At 41.3% G+C, this 21,393-nt stretch overlaps 1 protein-coding gene across 1 annotated transcript in view; it reads right to left on the bottom strand.

Annotated features, from left to right (window-relative positions):
• Positions 1-3,102: 3,102 nt before the first annotated feature.
• The window catches only part of il1rapl1a (interleukin 1 receptor accessory protein-like 1a), a 132,920-nt gene continuing 114,629 nt past the window's right edge, over positions 3,103-21,393 (bottom strand). Inside the window, exons 7-11 of the mRNA XM_026375786.1 lie at positions 16,553-16,685; positions 12,312-12,457; positions 9,061-9,207; positions 6,233-6,403; positions 3,103-4,711 (exon numbers count right to left, since the gene is read on the bottom strand). Coding sequence (XP_026231571.1) covers positions 3,990-4,711; positions 6,233-6,403; positions 9,061-9,207; positions 12,312-12,457; positions 16,553-16,685 — 1,319 coding nt within the window. The 3' untranslated portion in view covers positions 3,103-3,989. The remainder of the gene's footprint in view (positions 4,712-6,232; positions 6,404-9,060; positions 9,208-12,311; positions 12,458-16,552; positions 16,686-21,393) is intronic.

Genomic DNA, 21,393 nt, shown 5'->3' with positions numbered 1-21,393 from the left:
TCATTTTTCAAATCACACATCTGAGTCACACAATTATTCGTTCTGTTCTGCCACAACTGCTTTAGACAATTGGTCCAAAACGTCGAGTGTGCTGTGGTTCAGCAGGTAAAACAATGGAAAATAATAACACTGGATTTTTGCTTTCCACTGTACATTATTTACAATATGAACCATTAAGGCACTTACTTTTATTTATTTTTTATATGAACACTTTATCTTTACTTTAAACATTTGCTCTTCCTCCCTTCCTTTTGTGTGTGTGTGGCATTAAGTTATACTGTAGGTTCCCATGCAATTTATTTTACGTTCCCCTGATCCATGGAAGAAAAACAAAACTGTAATATAAAAATAACCCAAATATCATGTGTGTCAGCCCACTGCAGCTCTGCATCATGGATGTGACTACAGTAAATACTGAGCGCTGTATTGAAGTTAATGCACTTCAGAGGTGCATTGGTAACACACCGACTGGTCTGCAGTGTTTCACAGTCTTAACTGCAACTATAGAGGCAGTAAAGACAAGTCACAGCAGCCTTAGCAGCACAGAGACAACCGCAGCATCAACCAGCACAGTCAGGCAGAGCAGCTGCAGCTGTGTTTGCAGCTGGTGGCTGTATAGTGTCAGAGTTATCCTTTGAAAGAAGCAATGAGCAATAAATGCATAATGTAAATGAATCACATCATCTTTTTTTATTCTATAGTATCTGCAGAGTATTTTTCTAAACTGGCAGCATTTTATGAGAGGAGAACATAAACACACAAGGCGTGAGGAGAAATGCAAAGTATTACCACTGTGATGACGACATGTCAAGAACACCATTAAAAAAACGTATTAAATACCCCTGATAATCCCCGATCATGCACTAATGCTCAACTAGCTTTAATTTAAGGTGAAATACTTGTGGTCAAATAATTAAAATCTACTCCAAACATTACTTTACGCAAATAACTTTATATCGATAATAATAATTGAAAAACTCATGATAATAAACAAACCTCACCAGATGTAGAAAGTTAATTTAAATAGGATCATTAGGCCTCTTTCACTTACCATTCTTAGGACATTTCTTCTTAAAACCCACTTCTGACTTTTCGGTAGGGTTACATTTCGCTCTTTAATTTGACTGTGATAATAAAAGTGTGTTGCAGTGTGTGTGTTTGGTTGCATTTTTCTTAACAAATAAAATATAAAAATTGTATTTGTCACGGCCACTTGTTAAAGTTTCAGTGTGCTCACCTGACAGAGACTCCCATCCGCAGACAGAAAACCAATTAGTCCACATGGATCCACATGTTCGGAGTGACAGGGAGACCTGACGGCTCGGCCGCGCTGGAGAGTGTGAAAGCTGGAGGAGACTAATTCCTGGATAGCCCCGAGGCTCCTAGTGGGCTCAATTATGTCCACGTTATGTGACACGATTTCACCAATAATTTCGACAATCCAGCCGGTGACAAACATAAGAACAGCTCCTGGACGTGACCCATCAAATGCACCAACTGTGGCGAACCGAGCAGCCAAAGACTGCTGCACCGCCAATTAACCAAGTAGTTCACCTGTGTAGTTCACCTGTGTAGTTCACCTGTGTGACGGACGCCAGGTGGAGGCGTTCCCTCTGAGGTCACAGTTAGAAAAGGTCACGGAAAAGTTAAAGTGCCCACAAATCTTTTTATCTGATGGCTAAATTTTAATTTTTCATGTTGTAGAAATGTTGGATCTTTTAGTGATTACTGACACAATTAGTTTAAAACAGCTCCTACTTCACCATAAATCATCAAATTCAGACTTTGATCTCAAAATTTAAGTGAGTTTAAAAACAGAAATCAGAGTTTTTTCTGGTGGCCCTAATCCACCATTCTCCTTCACCAACTAAATTTAACATACTAAAATTATATATTTCTTTAATAAATTAATGTTTTGTTCCTTTAGACATTTTGTTTTGTGCTTCTGAACTGAAATTAATTCAACTTGTAGTCATTTGGGATTACAATCAAAGAAAGCAGATGGAGTGAAAAAGACTACCTGTAAGCACACACTGCTTTCAGGCTGTTACTATATAGTTTTGTAAAGTTGCCCACAACAGCAGTTGGCAGTGGACCGTTTTGTTCTGTAGACTTTAAAGGATTTTCATCAGTGTCTGGAGACAATGACACTTGTTCATTTTCCCTGAGTCTGATCTTCTGGCGAGATCAATGATTCAGCTGACAAACTCAATTTTCAACGCACTGGTTGACTGTTGTCTTCAAAGCAGTCGCAGAGGATGATGAATTTGCCATTAACGTGACTATTAGAGAGTAATCGGATGTGATATGAGTGTGAGGAATTACTGACAACACACGGCCGGACCTGGACACAAAAGAAAAACATCAAAAGGAAATCAATGTTTTTAATGTGCAGTGAGAAAGTAAGGGCAACTGATAATGATTGTGTTTCTATAAAGTTAGACATTTCTTTCCAAGTGAAAATCGTGTTTATATATTTATATAAATCTCTATATTATATATAGAATACATATCTATTTGCTATGCATACTCAAAAATCACACCTTCAAATATATTTAAAAAGTCTTTCAAAACACAAATGTTTTCTTTTCTTTCTTTAAACATGAACTATCCATATGACCCAAAGTAATTATCGGGATGGGAATAATAGTATGTTTTCAAAATCAAACCATTGAAAATGCTTCACTTTTGGATCTAGAATGACAGAGGACTTTTTTTTTTTTGTGTGGGATTCAAAAAGCCACCTTAATCTCTTAACAAACCAGGAACCACATGGCAAAGATACAAAACCAGCATAACACTTATACACAAATCCCCTTTCTGTGGTAGATGAAATGCAAATAAGTATGACTTCTCAAGCAAACTCATTTCTGTTATAAAAATAGAATTCTTTTTAAAATAATCTACAGATTTCTTTTTAAGGTGAGGCATTTCACTATCACTCTAAAACAGCAAGGCTGCTTGTTTCAATAGAAAATATGAAGCTTTAGAGAGAGATCTGCCAGTCTATCTGATTGGAGAGGACTAGCACTGCCCCCCAACCGCTCCTCCTCCTCCTCCTCCTCCTCCTCTGTCTCACCGGACAGTATGTTTTTGCCAGCTCCTCCTTCTTTTTGCATATTCTATGATTTTTTAAAAGAGAGTTTCCTTTTAAACTAGATACACCTTGTACAGGTAAACAAAACAAAGTGTCAGCTCCTTGAAGCTCCTGAAATGTCCAGGCAATTCCAAAAGTGTTATAAATGATCTCTTAAACTACACAAGGATTGAAAAACAAACAAGCAAACAAATAAACATACATAAAATAAACCAGCACAGCGCAGGTATGTGACGTACTGGCTTCCCAAACAAGTGTGTTGAAATAAGAAGAACAACAACAAAAATGAACTGAAAAGAGGAAACAACAAAAAATATGCAACTCTGTGTAACAAGTTAAAGCAAAGTCCTACAGTAGAGAAGGCAACAAACATGACTGAATAAAACAAACCAAAGAACATAACAGGAAAACACTGATGCTACAAATAAATTGAAATATATGTACAAGACCCTGTTTTCCTTGTGTTTGTATGTATGCACATTATGGAGTGTTTGTGTAGGAGTGTGTGTGTGTGTGTGTGTGTATGTGTGCACAATTGCAATAGTGTGTTGGTTCTTTAACGTCAAGTTCTTGCAAGTCCGTCTCTTGCTAGTTAATGAAACAGTGTTTTCATTATATCTCCTGTAGTTTCACATAGAAAACATCCCCTGTAACAGAGGAGTAGTCCACTTAAAAAAAAAAAAAAAAAGAAGAGAAAACCTTAAGTAACAGTGTCCAAAAACCTGCCGTATCTCCATTAGATGTTGTTAGTTAACAACAGTTGAAATGAAATGGATCCAAAACGCTTCTTGTCAACGTCACGACTGTGAACTATGTTCCTTATAGCTACCAGACTGAGCTCAGCCCTGGTCCTGACTGATCTTCCTACAGCTGATGCTGAGTCTGTTCATCATTACCAGATGACACTGGAGATGCTGGTTTCTCTTGGCAGCAGTGGGAGCATGGCGTTGTTAGCGTGCGCCTCCTCCAAACTGTGCTCTCGGCTCTTCCCGGGAGGCCTCTGTCCGTTCAGCAGTGTTAGTGGGATGTTGCAGTAGGTGTGCTGGTTACCCAGAGAGGAGAGCGGTGGCAGGGTCCCTCCTGGAGGTATGTCGTACTCGTAGCTGCGGTAGTAGTGTTTCTGCCTCATGGTGGTGTGGTAGGTGTTGTGGAAAGAGGAACGCAGCTCGGGGTGGGCGGTGGCCATGGCGGTGGACGTGGCTGCTGCCATGGAGATGGCGGAGACGGTCTGCAGCTCTCCAAAGGGTCCCTGCTCGCTGACGTCCAGCGCCGGCTCGTGGGTGAGCATGGGCTCTGTGCGCCTGAATGGCATCTCGTACTGCAGCTGCTTCCAGAACTTGGAGCTGAGCTTGTTGCTCTTGGGGCCGCGCCACTTGATAACAGTGAGGGTTTTAATGGTATGCTTAAGAGCCTCCACCTCCTGGTAGTTCATGATGCCGCGCAACTCGGCGCACTCGATCAGGATGACTTTGATCTCACCAGTCACTAGCATGTTGCGCAGCCGCGTCTCCAGCTCAAAGATGCTCCAGCCTCGCCGCACCACATAGTTGGGTGTCATAACTATAATGAGGCGTTTGCTCTGGTCAACACAGCGTGCCACATCCTCTATGTAGGCTGCAGGAAAAATGAAAAGGAAAGGAAAAGGCAAAAATATAAGAGTGGCAAAAGAGTTAGGTGATACACAGCTAAAATAGTAATGCAGACAGGACCACAGCACTGGACAATGACAGATAAACACACAGCATCAAACACAAAACACAAGACAATGACAAATGGCTATTTTGGTCTTTAATTTTTACAGTGCACAGAAAAACACAGGGGCCGTGACAGTATGTGCGTGGTGCTATACATCTAAAAGCATGGTTTTAGTGCAGTTGAGTGTCTGTTTTATTCTGGTGTAGTACTGTTTGCATCCTGTGTATTGTAATCAATATTCTGGATGGAGGACAGACCCACAGACAAAGCTAAGTGCTGCACTAAATGGCTGCAGATGGGGTTAAATGATTGATAAAGCTACATTGTCTACAAGATTAGGCTGAGTTGCTGTCTGTTGGACAGGGCCTTGTCTCTGAAACTTCTTAGCAGCAGATAAATGATAGCAGCTGATACAAGAGGAAAAGACTGAGGGCGAGTACCTCCGAACAGTCGCGTGTCATCCTGGTAATGCTCATTGGTGAGACCTAAACATAAACATTTTAACATTCAGGTCACAGTCAAAAACAGTACAGACAGATAAACATACTCAACACAGATGTACAAATGTCTGCATCTCCTCTCGCTCATCTTCGTTATTTCACATATGATTAATCACATACCGCGTTTCCCTGATTGGACATTCATCTACAACGATTTTGCTTGGCACTGATGCTGGCAGCAATTTTCTTTTGATTAAAGGAAAGAGGCAGCTCTGTCAGCAGGGCCTGGAGCCTTTGCACATTTCCAACTGATGTTTAATTCTGTCTGGACGAACTAGACGTGTTTGTGTTTTATCACTTCCACATGAAGCCTACAGTACAAACACTCAGCATCACTATTAACTAGAGCACACTGTGTACTGCTGGCACGGACTGGCACTACTAAGCAGAGTTAGCACACATGAGAATATGTTCAGACAGAATTTTCATGGATTTATTAATGCATGGATGAAAACCAGAGAGGATGATAAATTTGTTCCATATATCAGTTCCCAGTACACACTGTGTACTGTATTCCCATATCTGTAGTAGATAGTATGGGAATAGAAAGTGAGGAATACTGTAAGTTTCTACTTTTATCCATGGAGGTTTGATGGGGATACAAGAAAAAGACTTCTTGTTGACAGTATTGGACTGAATATGTCTTCCTCTCTTTTTCCCTTCATTTGGAAATTTGATATGTGAAATGTATTCTTGACTTTTAAGTGTGAAAATACTCAGCTTGAATCTTCCCTAACAGCACAGAACACTGAAACACAAGACGGCGACAGTGAAAAGCAACACTGAAGACAAACAACACAAAACAAACACTTTAAATTGTAACACAGCGTAATACGCGTGCCAAACACTGCGGCAACTGCAGCACAGTACACAGCCGACCCTCACGCTCTGCTACAGTCTGTTACCAAAACACACACACACAGACAGTCGTATCGCTTACTTCCTGTTGGAATGAGGTCTCGATCTGGAATAAAGAGTTTGTAGCCGTAATGTTTCTCCAGCACGTCAGGGAGGATCTCCAGGGCGAAGCGTTCCTCCTCTCGGGTTTCCTGACTCCACTGATCGGGGTCCACTTTGGTGTAGGACAGGTACGCATCATAGTCTTTGTTTTCTGAGAAACAGAATAAACACTAAGGTTACCACCAAGGTGAGCTAAATGGCACAATAGACAAACAAGATAGACATAAATATGTACACATCCAGACGTCCATCCATCCATTTATTATCTAAATCACTTATCCCATTAAGAGTATCAAGGGTGCTGATCCCAGCAGTCACTGGGTAAGAGGCGAGGTAGACTCTGGACAGGCTGTCATTGTAACTGTATTTGATGTATGAACATCTCAGTCCAACCTCATGCAGGCATCACAACACTTTACAACAGCTCTGGCTCAACTCCAAAAACAAACAAGTTTTATTTCTCCAAACTTCTCCCTTCAAATGAAATACTCAAAGTCAAATTCAACTCAAACTTTTTATATAACACACAGAATGAAAACTTCGGCAGCTTATTACGACTGGGTCCAGAAGTATTTGGACAAAGTGATATTGTAAATATAACCATCGATTTTAATGTTGAAATAAAAATCCTTTCAGTCAATTCTGAGTTTCCTCCCTGGAGATGTTTAGCCACCTTCATTCTGGCTTTAGACTTGTCTTCAGTAACTAAAAAGCTGCTCTATTAGGTTGGGATCAAATGACTGACTTGGCCTTTGAAGAATATTTCATTTCTTCTCCTCCTGTGATTCCTAAATAGTAAATGCCATTTTTTGTGAAACTATAACTTAAAATAAAGCAGAAATTCTACACTTGAATTGCATTTTAATTGTTTTATTTCAAATCCATATCTCTGTCAATGTCACTCAGATACTTCTGGATCTAGCTGTAGGTCCTGTGATCGTCATGCAGTAAGTTTATCAGAATATTTGAATTAGTGCATTTTAAAAATGTAAAAACCTTATTATGAAATTATCTTTTTATTTGTAATCATTACCAGATAAGTTAAAATAAAAACTGCAACATTAACTAGTGTCTGACTTTACAAACAGCCAAACTGATGACTTCATTGCACAAAATTGTTTTTACTGTTCTGTATCCATTTTTCATCAAGGCACCAAACCTTATATATATATATTTCATATTATTCTAATATATTGCTATAAAGCCCCCACTCTCCTGGGAAGGGCTTTCACAAGATTTAGTAACCTAGCTGCCGAGATTTGCTCCTTCTTCAGCCACAAGATCAAGGCACTGAAGTTGGGTGTTAAGGCCTAGCTCACATTCTGCTTTTCACTTCGTCCCAGAGCTGTTGGATGGAGATGAGGTCAGAGCTGTGTGCAGGCCAGTTGAGTTCTTCCACATTAACTGGCAAAACTATTTCTTCATGGATCGCATGGGGACACTGTCATGTTGAAGCAAACAAACCAAACCCCACCCCCCTAAAAAACAGCCTTTTTCAGAAGCTGATGTCAAAATAATTTAGCTTTTTCATTTTTAATGGGATGAAAGTGGCCTAGTTCAAGAACAGGCCCAGACCAATAGCATAAATTATATACAGTACACGGACAGTGGTGTTAATGTACATTAGCTATATGGTTTAAATTAAAACAAATTGAAATGTGAATCATGATTGAAGCAATATCCTCATCTCCACCTTTAAATGATTTCCCTGAAGACAGTGGGAACAACTGAAAAGGCAAAAAAATAGATGAATTGGGGAAAAGCAGCACTGGTGACATGTTCAGTAAGTCCTAGTCATTATGCTCTGTAGAAACTGGAATGTGGGCCAGCCAAAAAGGGAAGAAGGGCTTTTTCACAAACTCTGTGAGGAGCACGCACGGCTTTGAAACACGCTGGAAAGGCTAAGGCTGTGCTCAGTAAGGATCCAAACATCAAACAACATTTCCAAATTAGTAACCAACCTTGCAAATTAACCACCTAGCAAACTTAGAAAATCAAAAACGGCTTGTATCTGTGTTCCCAGATGCCATGACTTAATCATGTGGAAGTTTGAGTCAACAAAACAGTGTGTAATAGATAATTCATGCTACTGTAGCAACAATCCAGTGATTTAAAATGAGCTCGGTCTTTCCAGAATTTTTGAGATGAAAACGGAGAGACTCAGAATACAAAGCGAAAGCGGAAGCTACTGGGGCACGAACAGATAAATCCTTAACTGAGGCAAAAGTTAACTATGTTCTGCAGAGAAACCAAAAAGTTGCCCTCCAATTTCAAACTGTTTACGCTCCTATTTGTCACTCAGGGAAGCCTCTTCGAGCCTGTCTAGTCCCCGTGTACCACTATCTGGCCTTCGACAGGAGAGGGTAGGCATCATTCCATGACATATTGAGACTGATCTCTTTTTAAATGGGCAACAAATTGAAAATCAGTCTCCTCTCTTCCCTATGCAACCATAGCAGCGATGTACACACACAATCACGCTCGCCTCGATCACAACAGCATGTATATAAACACACACACACATATGCACGCACACCCACGGAAAGAGAGAAAGCGGGTGACAGGAAATGGGCTACTGTCACTGGGATAGAACCAGAGGAGACACGTTTATCTACCAAGCAGTGTGTGCAGCGGATAAAAGGCTACGGTAAGCAAACCAAACACGTTCACATCCATAAAAACAAACCCACAAAGTCACACAAATAGTCATGTTTGCTTGACACTGAATTTTGGATAAGACATGCCTGGTAAAGAAAAAAAAGTGCTTTAGGTAAAGATAAAGAGAGCTTTTTCGTGTGCTGTCTTTACCTCCATCTACGTCCTCGCTGCCAAAGTGCCTCCTATAGAAAAGCATCAGCTCGATCTTGTAGCATTTGTAGAGGGAGATGAGAAAGATGAGTAGCAGCAGGATCGCTCCCAGCCCCCCTGCCAGCTCCACTGTATACATGAGCTCTGCTGAGGACAACACACAGAGACAAGAACATATTTAAAACTTATGAGACAGTGATGGATGCAGCTTCATTTAAAGTTATCTCTGTTATGGGTGCACAAAAAGATGGTACTGATTCGACGTCAGTGGTTTTCTGTATGTTTTCTTCCACCTAAACATTCACACATTCATATTTGCAGGAAGGCTGGACAGTCGTGTTTTCAGATCTCAGTTCAGAACAAAGCCACATCAATCTTTAGGGGGAAGACACATGAGGAGCATAAGAAGTAAAGAGAGACAAAAAGAGATGATGAGATATTTCATTTCTTCGGAGCAGTGCGGCAATGACCCAGCTCTGCACTTTGGCTGTTGTTCACAGAGGGATTGGTGACATTCTGGACATGGTGGAAGGTACTTTCAAAACTCGAGGGTTCAGTTTATTCGTCTCACTTACTCCCTTCTCCATCACACCTCTTGTGCTCTCTCTCGCATTTCCTTTAACCTCTTTTCTCTCTCTGTCTCCTCGTTCATTTCTCTTCTCTATTATCTTCTTTCCATCTCCCGAGAGATGTCGCTTGGGGAAGGATGACTTATTGTGTGTATTAAAGCAGCATTTACCTGGTTGGCTCATTTAGAACAGTTTCACCTTATATCTGTGTCACACTATGGTCTGAAGCACTGCATGGCTCTCGGGGCCCCACAGTGCACTATATAGCTCTATATCTTTGCCAGAATCAGATGCAGTCAAAAAATTTTATATATTGTTTTTATTTAAATGAGTTTCAAATTGCAGCAGTCCCATAAAATTATAGGAATTATCTTTCCCACCAGCAGAGTGACTGTTCCTTTCAAGATAACATCACTTATTTGAAGTAAATTGCTAAGGTCGCATCAAAGAGAAGTGAAATTATTTACCCACACAGTAAGATTTTTGCTGCAGAATAAAAGTGTAGCTGGAAACAGGTGAGCAGCTATCTTGGCTCTCGCCAACACGAAGAAAAAACACACTCCAGCATATAAAGTTTCCTAATATACAGCATATTTTACCGTATTTGTTTAAGCCTTACATAAAGCAGAGTATGAAAATCCCATATTGTGGATTTATAACTGGTTATGATCTAACTCTTTCTGGGCCAGGCTGAGTAACATCTGTTTCCAGGCTTTGTGCTAAGCTAACTGGCCTTAGTTTCTTTACTGTACAGATACAAGACTGCTATTATTTTACATAACGCTATGCAAGAATGCCAGTGAAGCTGCATTACTACATGTCAGCAAATAGCCCTTTAACTTGTAAGGACAGATATTCTGTATCATGTGGTTGTTACTAATTAACAGCAACCACACTCAGTCTCTAAGTTGTTTATATTTCACTAAACCACTTTCCTTCTGACTAATCACTTTCCATTCCTCTCTTTCTTCTGAGATGGAAGGATACAGAGTCCTGCTGCAGGGCCTATGAGTGAAGCATTCCACTAAGGGACATATGAAGTAAACATCAGAATAACATGGACGTGAAAGGCAGAGAGATAGATAGAAAGCAAGAGAGACACATACAGAGACTTTCCTTCTTAGCACCTCTCTCTGCAGAAATGCTGCTTTGACAGAAGATAGTTAAATGAAGCTGTCTACAGTCTGCAAAGACCACTCAAATGGAATTGGGCCAACTACAAAAGACGGTCACAGAGACAGAGATTAAAGTGAGGAGACAGACAGATAAAGACTTAAAATGTAATTGTATGCTGACGTTATTGGCCTGTCGGGAAAAGCTGAGGACCAATTTGCTGTTTAAACAGCCTCAAATTACCTCTCTTTGTAGGGTGACAACCAGTGCATGAAAAAAGCTTCAGACAAACCATGCTGGAGAGCCAAAATAGCTACACAGCTGCTGGGGCAAATATACAGAGAAACGGCACAACCACATGGAGCTAAAGCACAGATGGTTAACACACTCATAGATGCAATGAGAAAATAAAAAAAAATGGACCAGAAGGATAGAACAGGGAAGAGGCCTTTACTCCACATACACCAGCCTGCATACAGCACCGTTAAGGTCTGCACATGTCACATATCTTACTTTTTACACACACTGGTTGGGGCTGTAACATTAGAAACACCTCTTATTTTAATGCATTTTACTACAAAAATATGGGAATTACCACCTTTTTTACAGTTTCAACAAAAACAGTGAAACTATAACCTTGAAAAAACAGATTTCACGTCAGAGCTGCTGTAGTAGATCACATTAAAATTGTGATATAACTGTACCAGTGTGCTTAATAAAGTGGTCAGTGAGTGTAAGTCTTAATATTTCTGTATCTGAAGTGATTTTGTAATGTTTGTGCATAAAATTTTAAACCTACAATAACTGTTCTTTGGATTTTTTTAGAAGCACTAAACACAAAATTGATTTTGTGACCTTATTATGACCTTATCGGTTGTGATAACAAACCTTGTAAAGAGTTGCCTTTTTTAAAAATTACCAGCTATGAAGCCAATATAAATATAACATTCACCTGTTTTTTTAGCTGTATTTTAATAGAGACACTGGGTTTAGAAGCCATTTTCTGTGTCTTTAGCACGTTCATGTGCTTTGGTTTAGTAGTTACTGTGTCAAGTGTTTGGTGCTACGAAGGTAGTTTTAGGGCTTTTATCTGAAATTAGCTGCTTGGTGCTGCCAAAAATTATGCTGATGAAATTGGCACTTTTTAATAAAAACAATGAGCAGGAAAACTCACTAAAATCACTAAAATGCTCAGTAGAGATAAAGGGAACTGCACAGTTTGGCACTGATGCTCTGCAGCTTTGTCTCTTTGATAATAGCAGCTTTACCCTTTGACACACTGTAGTGATGCCATGCAGTGAAGCCAAATTTTGCTTAATGTAGCAGTAAGTACCAATAATACCAAATACGTTTGACTGCATTTTGGAAAAATGTGCAGAAAATTAAGGCAAGGTGTAGCCGTGCTTTGAATCTTTCATTCATCATTCCTATGTGGCTGTGGAACAATGTGGAATAAGAGTGCTTTTCCAACCTTAAAAGACACTTATGCAAACATAAAATGCACAAAAATGGATGTTTAGGTGTTAATGCTCCCTGTGGTTGTAGCGGGAAACGTCAAAGAGCCCTTACCCCGCCTGAAGAGCTGGATGGTTGCTTGGCGACGGCCATTACCATTTTCCACATAACAAGAATAGTTTCCCAAGTCCTCCTCTTCCAAAGAGTCAATAGTGAGGGAAATGGCCACTTCCTGTTCACCAAGATGTTCTTTGATCACTCTGCAAAAACAAACAAACAAACAACAACAAAAACAACTTTACAATGCTTGGCAGTAGTCAATGTAATCAATGCAGTTGAATTTGATGTCCGGATGAACACATGTGAGTGGGCGTCAAGTCAGGTTCCTGGGTGCAACAATCACAGGTTCAGTGATTATAAATACTCGCAAGCAGCATCCTTCTGTACAACAAGTGTATCTTGATGAAGCCCCTTTAGTGTTACTGTAAATATAAGCACTTGGCATGTTAAGGAATTCACATACCAAGTGCTTCTTGGCATGTTAATTTCTTTCTCTGCACTCAAAACATATGAGAAATAAAAATCAATAAGGGTTCTTCCTCTGCGCGTGCAGGGGGGAAATCAAATAATGGCGATGAGAAGAAAATCTTTTTATAGCGGCTGCCATGGTAACGGAGAGAAGGAGAGAAAGTAATATTCCATAAAGTAAATGAGAGTCCCCCACTGGGCTGGTTGAGCCTGATGGAGGAGGGAATGGGGAGATAATGCTCCCTCATACCACAGACACACTACTTAGCCTACTTTTACAGCACCCGCAGAACAGACGACACTTTGGAGCAAACAAAGTGCAAATTAGGAAGAAATAACCTCCATTTGTGAGAATGTGAGCATGTATGTCTATGTGCATCATCTGTTGTATGTGTTAATAACAGCTATGTAGTGAGAAGGAGGAGTGGGATAAGGAAACACGAGAGCATGTGTGTTCGAGTGTGTAGGGGGATAATGACTCTGAAGCATCTCTCTTCTCTCTCGCCTTCAAGCCGATAAACTGCACATAAGGACAGCTTGTTGGGGAGATTTGGCATCAGTAATTGAAAGTGTATCATGGGCTTTTTCGTGGAGAGGCTGAGGCAGAGCTGATGATATTTGTAGTTTTCAGCTGAGTTTGTTGTGCAGTGCGTTGGGGGCTGGGGTGCTGAGAGGAGGCACGGGAATAATTCATGTCTCTCCAGGGAGTGGTGGTTACTTTGAAGCCTCCTGCTTTACATTATCACACTATATGAGAGAGTGGAGCTTGCTGCCATATAACCTGATGGATCATCACCACTGTTGCGCAACCTGAGCCTCAAATGATGAGAACCTAAAGTTAGAGTGGTTAGGTGGTTAATACAGTGCAGATGAATGACAACTCATAACACACACACTTTTATATGGCCACCAAAGTGAGGACATTCATTGACATAATGCATTCCCTAGCCACTTACCCTAACACTAACCCATTAGGCTTGACATATACCAGATTGTGCATGTATATCTATTGGAATATCTTCCAGCTTGTGTGAATTAGATTGAGAGACAGATTTTTAAAATTCAGTGTAAACGTAAAAATTAGTAAAATCCTTCACAGTGAGTGTGTTAGTACAGATTTAGTCAAATGAGAATATTGTGAACACACTCTCAGACTGAGGCTGCTGCAGGCACTTTTTAGTTTCAATATTCTCTCCCTTTCTCATTAGCAAAACCTCAGTGTTTGCTCATTTAGTGATCAATTTCCAGCTTATTCATTCCTTTTACGCACCCAATTCAACGCACACCTGCAATACACCAACTGAACTGGGTCAACAACATATTGATCATCTCCTTTATTATGCTGAGCCAGATTTGTTTTGCTAATTTATTAATCTAGGCATGCTATGCTAATGTCCAGTCATCCGTGCTATGATAACAACAATAGCCCTGTCCCGGTGGCGCAAATGAGAATTTATGGGCTTAGGTTACCATAGAAATGAACTCCTCTAAATCAATAGGCTCAGAGTTGGGTAAATAAATGCCTGCAGAAACTCTGAGCTTAATGTATGAGTTCTCTTCTTGAAGCTCAAGTTTGGCCACTGATGCATTAGTAATGAAGCTAAAAGTGTGTGGGTGCCAGCCTAAAGAAGAGAGGTAGCCCATAGATAAAAACATGCCCACTGTATCATCTGAAAGGGAAACTGGCTGCAAGGTAAGCACAGATAGCATTTCATTGCTCCTTGGTTTTTGCCCAGTCCAAATCTCCTTCATGGACATAAAACCACCTCACTGCCTGGACCTGAGCAAGCTTAGAGGAGAAGCATCACCAACAGTGACTGGATGATCAAATACATTATTGATTGGCTGCATGAAATATTGGTATGAATTATTGAAAGATAACCCCTCAGTCAGGGAGTGGGGGAATCCTGGAATCAGGGCGTGATGGAGGTAGAGAGACAGAGAGGGAAATAAAGGAAGGAGAGCAGTAGCAGTGGTTGAAATCTAATTTGTTTCTGTTGCCTGTTCATATCAGTGCACAAGCAAACACACTATCACAAATGTGTCTTTTTTGCTTTCGTCCTCAGTGACTTCTACCATATTTCTTAATCTTTCCACTTCTTCTCTGTTTGCTCCCTCTCTTATTCTCTGCCTCTCCCTCGCTTCTCTTCCTACCCCTCCTCCTCAGCTCCCCACGGCCCATCTGCATGCTGCTATAGGTGGGTGCACCGAGGGAGATAGCGATAGTGGTGGCGGTGTGAAAAATGGCGGTTGTTAACCATCTGACAGGGCTGTCTCCCCAGAGCTGCAGCCTCTCCAAACAGCCCTAATGGGAAACATGCACATGGACCAGGGAATGGACTTGTTCAGGAGGTAGAGACATAGAAATGGTCTTGTTTTAAATGTCTTAGAGACCTGAATGTGAAGCCTGCTGGCCACATTTTACAATGTTATTCTGAAAGGACAGGGTAAGAGAGGCCAAGGCAAAGAAGATGTGTGTAACATTTAGCACATTCATCCTAAGAGCAAAATGTTGGGGAAGGATAGAGACAGAAAGCAGGACACACATTTTCTTTTTTTAAAAACTGTGATGGTGACAAATATCCTGTTCTGCACTAGATGAACAAAAAGTTAAAGAAGAGTGAAGAAAAAACATTTATCATGGAGAAAAAGAGAGATCGACTTTTCTAACAGTGTCCAAAATACAATGCAAATCACCTTTACTTTCTTTATGATCAAAACTCTTTTCATTGGTATAAACAAACTCAAACTTACTAGCACTTGGGGAAACAAGAATCATACATCAAGGCATATTGATGAAAAATTAATTAACATATGGAGCATTTTATTATTCTTTGCACTTGTTTTGTAGGTTTAGACTATGTGTTGGCAGCACATGAAAAGCAAGAAAGGGCAGTACTGAACCTTACATAACGGCTGCTTCAACTACAAGACTCATGACGCACAATTGAAAACCAGTATTTATTTTCAGATTGCTGTCAGAGTTTTTTTTTTTTTTTTTTACTGCAAGAACTTTTGAAAACTGTCTTTGTTGCAGTGTCCACTCCTGACTCGAGAGAAACAAACTTTTTTAATGCAAGACACAACAAAACATCACAGTTTACTTTTTCAGGCTGTGTAGAACAGGTTTGCTGTTTGTGTGTGTGTGTGTGTGTGTGTGTGTGTGTGTGCTGGCTTGATTTTCTGACTGTGTAGCAGGTAAATGCAATAAGGCTCGGGACAAATAATCAATATGGCAGTGGAGCACAATACAATACACTGGCACAAATACTCTATATTGTGAACTAACAATGTTCAGAAGTCGGAGCTGTTCTGCTTTCTCACAGTGCAGTTTCGCAGTTTATTGCTGTTAAATCTCAAATGATGCAGATGCAGTTTACATGATGAAGTGTTAAAAAGAACCTGCACAATTTGTTTGTTGTGCGAACCTAAAAGCTCCTATTGCCCACAGTATAGTGTATTATGACTCATCCAGTTTCCAGCTGCTTTCAGGTGCGTTCTCGCAGTCTCTCTCGCAGGACAATAATGTAATTTGACAAAGAATTAAGGTGACCAAATGAACGATTTAAAAGTAACATCCAGCCTCCTCCGCATGTTCATACCATAGCAAGATAAATGGAAATCAGCAAATGCTTGAAAGGCAGTGAATAAATCTATAGAAAATTGTCAGCTTCGTGAACGCAATTTGGAGTTAATGGACTGAAACATGCAAAACCAATGGTATCGTCTTTTAATATTTTCCAGTGAATTTATCTGCATCCACTCTTAATTCCTCATTACTGCCAAATGTAGTGAAATGTTTTAAACTCCAGCCGTGTGTTCCTTACTTGATGTCGCTCTCCTGGACTCTTTCTTCATCCAGGTCCTCTATGAACTTCTCTCCTTTCATCCAATAGATCAGCGGGCTGACATCACCACTGTAGCCGAAAAACGCTCTGCAAGTCAGGTTCAAAGTGGATCCTGCAAAAACAGAGGACAACATGCTCTCATGTTTGAATGTTCAGTTAAACCAAATGGCATCCTATCATGCGAGTGACTTCAAACTATATTAAAATCAACAGAAACACATTACTTTGTTTGACAAGTTGTGATGTGATTTCACAAATCTTTGTAATTTTGAGCATCGTACTCACTAGACCTACAGCACACACTTGCAAGCACTAATACACGTGCTCACACACAAAAAACACACAGGTACAGGCACAAAATTCCTTTCAAAACTGGTTGCGTAAGAGAATATGGAAGTTGGACACTTCACTGCACCCTCAACAAACCTTTGGGGATGTTCAGCTGTGATAAAAGCAGTCTTTCTTTTTACACAGACTCAAGGGAAACATCTCTGGAAGTGTTTTGATTTGATTATGTCAATAGCGCATGCATAGCATATACTGATATGAAAGCAAGTAAACTGCAGTGAACACATGAGGGCACTCAAGAGCTTCCTATAACCCCCCTCGAGACCGCGTGTTCATGAGAGGAAAGATGAAAGGAAGCGAGAGAAGACTGACAATAACATTATTTTATTTAGAGCTGCTGCTGAGCAGGTCAGAGGTCAACAATTGCAGTTTGCTGAGAGTTGATTTGTCACTGAAGGGCCAATAGGGTATTTGTTCTGTGAACCGATGGATTGTCTCCTCGGTTCAATGAAGAGGAAGTGTATTCAGCAGGGAAAAAAAACCAATGCACCAATTTATAGAAGTGAAATATGTAAACCTTATATGCATCTAGTACTGGAGTGAGCTGATTATAGCTGGCATGTATGTAAAGGTCCTATTCAGCACTTAAGCAAGCCCCTCTGTGTCCATGAACTATGCGTGTATTAAGCCCATGAACATAAGGATAGAACATTGTAGGCCTCTACTATGCACTTGTTTATTTAGCATTCCTCTGATGTGGTATTCTCAAAGGGCATGTGTTGCAGAAATAACGTGCTGGCTTTCAATGAACCACACAGCAACAACATACAAATGATGTGGGCTCATTATGGAGCACATACTGTACCGTAAACTGCATGGTCGGAGGATGCGCCTGTTGGTGGAGCTGTTGGTGGGAGTGCTGGGACTGACACTGAGGTATACAATTTGGAAACACTGGGGAAAAAAGCATGGAGGGGATGGAGGTGAAGGGGGAGCTGCTTCCTTTTACAGCAGTGTTTATGAACAGGAGTGTAGACAAACGGCACTGGTATGAAGCCTGCTTAGCATGTTACAGCACCATGGACAGCTCCTCACAAACTAGTGAAAGACTACTACACTTTACACAGGTTTATATGTTAAGTCACTCAGTGTAATGACCTCTGAACGCAGCACTAACATGGCTAAAAAGCATGTTTTTTCTTACATGCCCCGGCCATGACCAGTGGCGCATGTGTCTTCAGCGCTAAACCGGCAAGGCATGTATCCTCCATGCTCCCCTGCCCACTACCTAGACACAGCTTCAAAAGATTTCAGTAGGTCACACTGAGCACAGGAAAAGTTTTCTGGCGTGCATGGAAGGAGGATGGGAGGACACCCAGGAATGAACTGATAGTACTGACTGTGAGGAGCAGTGGCTGACATTTCCAAAGTTCAACAGCCACTCTCAGCTTGGTATTTGTGCACAGCCGGGCTCTACAAAGGCTACATGTTGTACCTACAAAACAGGAACCTTCTGTGTGTGATGTGTGATTACACACATAGACGCACAAGTTACTGTACGATCTTAATTATATGCGTAGCAAATGCGAAAACCAAACCATCATACTGCGTTAGATACATATTGTACATGGTTGTAACTCAGTGTGAAGCAGATGCACCATTTCCCTTTTCCTCTGTTTATTAATCTAACCCTGTGTGGTTAGTTTATCCCACAGATCAATTGCAAACTAGGAATGTCAGGCTGCCGGCAGTCGTTGCCTGGAGAGGAAGTTTCCACTGAGCTCCGAGGGATTCACAGGAAATTGTTGGAGACCTCACGCTGTCTCATTCAAATCCAGGTGCAGTACTCTCCCAAATACAGTCTAATTCACCTTTGCTACTTCTGTCATTAAAGTACCACTGTCACATCTGCAACATCACCATCGCATACTCGTCATCCTGTAGATGCACTATAGATCATTTTTTAGTTGTTCCTGTACTGTGGCAGGCACAGGAGGTAAACTGTCTATGCAGCTCCACTATTACATGCATGCTCACACTCTCTGTCTGCATTTAACATATCTTCACCATATCATCCACCTCTTTTTATTTCCAGGACAATGCAATAAATAGCCGAAATAACACCTAAGTCATTTGAAATCACACCTTTTCTCTTCTGGTGTTGCATATACAGCATGTTAAGCACAGACACACTTTAAATTGTCCGGGGGAAGAGCAACTAAACGGTGAAATGCTGTTGAAACAGACATAAAAATATTAACCAGGCATAGAGAGAAGGCATTTTAACTTAAGGCTGGCATGACTCCGTCATTAGCCTCTGAGCCAGCAAAGTGCTATGATGTCAAGCCGGTAGAAGTTTGAACAGATGGTAGGAAGACTATTAAACAGGACTGGAACAATAAGGTGAAACATTTGCACACTATCAGGTTACAGAGGAGGAGGAGCAGCTTTCAAAATCCCTCTGTTCTCTCCTGCTGTCCAATGTCACAGCAGTGTCCCTGTTATTCTAATCTATTATTTTTGTTTTCAGAACACAGTAATTCACAAGTGCAATATCTGCATGTTTGTGTGTGCGTGCACAAGAGCTACGAGTACTACCACAACCATCTCGGACTTCATAACAGAAGATAAACATACATGTCTAATTAAAAGCCTGCTGGTCCATTTCAAAGAGAAGTACAGTACGGTAACTTGCCGTTAATAGCATCTCAGAGAAAGTTAAATTATGACCTTAGGCTTTAGAGATGCTTTTAAGAAAATAACACAAAAAACAAGAACAAGCTGAAAGATTTGCAACATAAAAGCAGCAGACTGGACTTAAAGTGAGTCACACAAGAGCTTCACATTTTAGAAGAACCTGCACTGGCAGCTGCAGGCACTCACTTTAACCAGGTTAAAGGAGCCCCCCTCAGACCTATAGTCAGCAGTATTAACTCAGTAACATACAACATTGCCAAATTCCTGGCCACAGTATTGGCCCCACTAGTTGGACACACGGACCACCACATCCACAACTCAGAGGACTTTACGGCAAAGGTCAGGGACCTGGAACTGGATACGGATGAAACCATGGTATCCTTTGATGTTACGTCTCTCTTCACCAGCATCCCCACTACGGACGCATTGACATCGGTGAAGAGAAGACTGGAAGAAGACAGTTCCCTCAACACCAGAACCAACCTCGGCCCCGACCAGATCTGTTTGCTCCTGGACCTGTGTCTCAACACCACGTACTTCACGTACAGAGGGGACTTCTACAAACAGAGACATGGCTGTGCCATGGGTTCCCCAGTGTCACCCATTGTAGCAAACCTATACATGGAAGAGGTGGAGAAGAAAGCTCTCAACTCCTTCCCAGGGACGACACCGACCCACTGGTTCAGATATGTGGATGACACCTGGGTGAAGATCAAGACCCAGGAGTTACAGTCTTTCACAGACCACATAAACTCAGTGGACACCAACATCAGTTTCACTAGAGAGGACACCAAAGATAACCGTTTGGCCTTCCTGGACTGCGCGGTCATCATTGGGGCAGGCAGAAGACTGGAAATAGAGGTTTACAGAAAACCCACCCACACGGACCAGTACCTGTTGTTCGACTCACATCATCCACTACAACACAAAATAGGAGTCATCAGGACTTTGAACCACAGAGCGCAAAACATCCCCACCTCCATAGAAGCCCAAAAGAAAGAAGACAGGCATCTGAAGACAGCGCTCAGGACTTGTGGATATCCCAAGTGGGCCTTTAACAAAGCAGGAACCTGTTCCAGGAAAAGAACAAGGGAACAGTCGGAGTCTCAGGTCCTACGCAAAAACCTGGTCATACCTTACATGGCTGGGGTTTCAGATAAGCTGAAGAGGATTTTCAGAAAACACAACATCCCTGTCTATTTCAAACCCACTAACACACTCAGACAGAAACTTGTACATCCCAAAGATCGGACTCCAAAACACAAGATGAGCAATATAGTGTATGCGGTCCAATGCAGTGAGGAATGCCCTGAACTATACATTGGAGAAACCAAACAGCCGCTACACAGGAGGATGGCACAGCACAGGAGGAGTAACACCTCAGGTCCTGAATCAGCGGTGTACCTTCATCTTAAGGATAAAGGACACTCATTTGAGGACTGTGACGTTAAAATATTGGACAAAGAGGACAAGTGGTTTGAGAGAGGGGTGAGGGAAGCCGTGCATGTGCAAATCAACACTCCCTCTCTCAACAGAGGTGGAGGACTTAGACACAACCTGTCTTCTATTTATCATGCTGCCCTTTCATCTATCCCCAAAAAGGCCAGAACCAGTTCACACCTGCACCAGGTTGGACACACTTAACGACCCATTTAGGTGTTACGAGGGGGTGGGCTGAGGTGTGATCATTACATCCTTCACATCCCCCCCATCCTTTGTTTCACCTAACGAGCCTATTCAGGGCAAGGGGTGGAGTGAAACCAGCCTTGGAGCATAAATTTGCGGCCTCTAACCAACTATCTTCAGACTGAAGAAGCTACTTGGATGAGTAGCGA

This window comes from Anabas testudineus, chromosome 21 (genome assembly GCF_900324465.2).
Source record: "Anabas testudineus chromosome 21, fAnaTes1.2, whole genome shotgun sequence".
Taxonomy (NCBI): domain Eukaryota; kingdom Metazoa; phylum Chordata; class Actinopteri; order Anabantiformes; family Anabantidae; genus Anabas; species Anabas testudineus.
The sequence above is the reverse complement of the archived record's forward strand: the minus strand, read 5'-3'. Positions and strand labels throughout refer to the sequence as shown.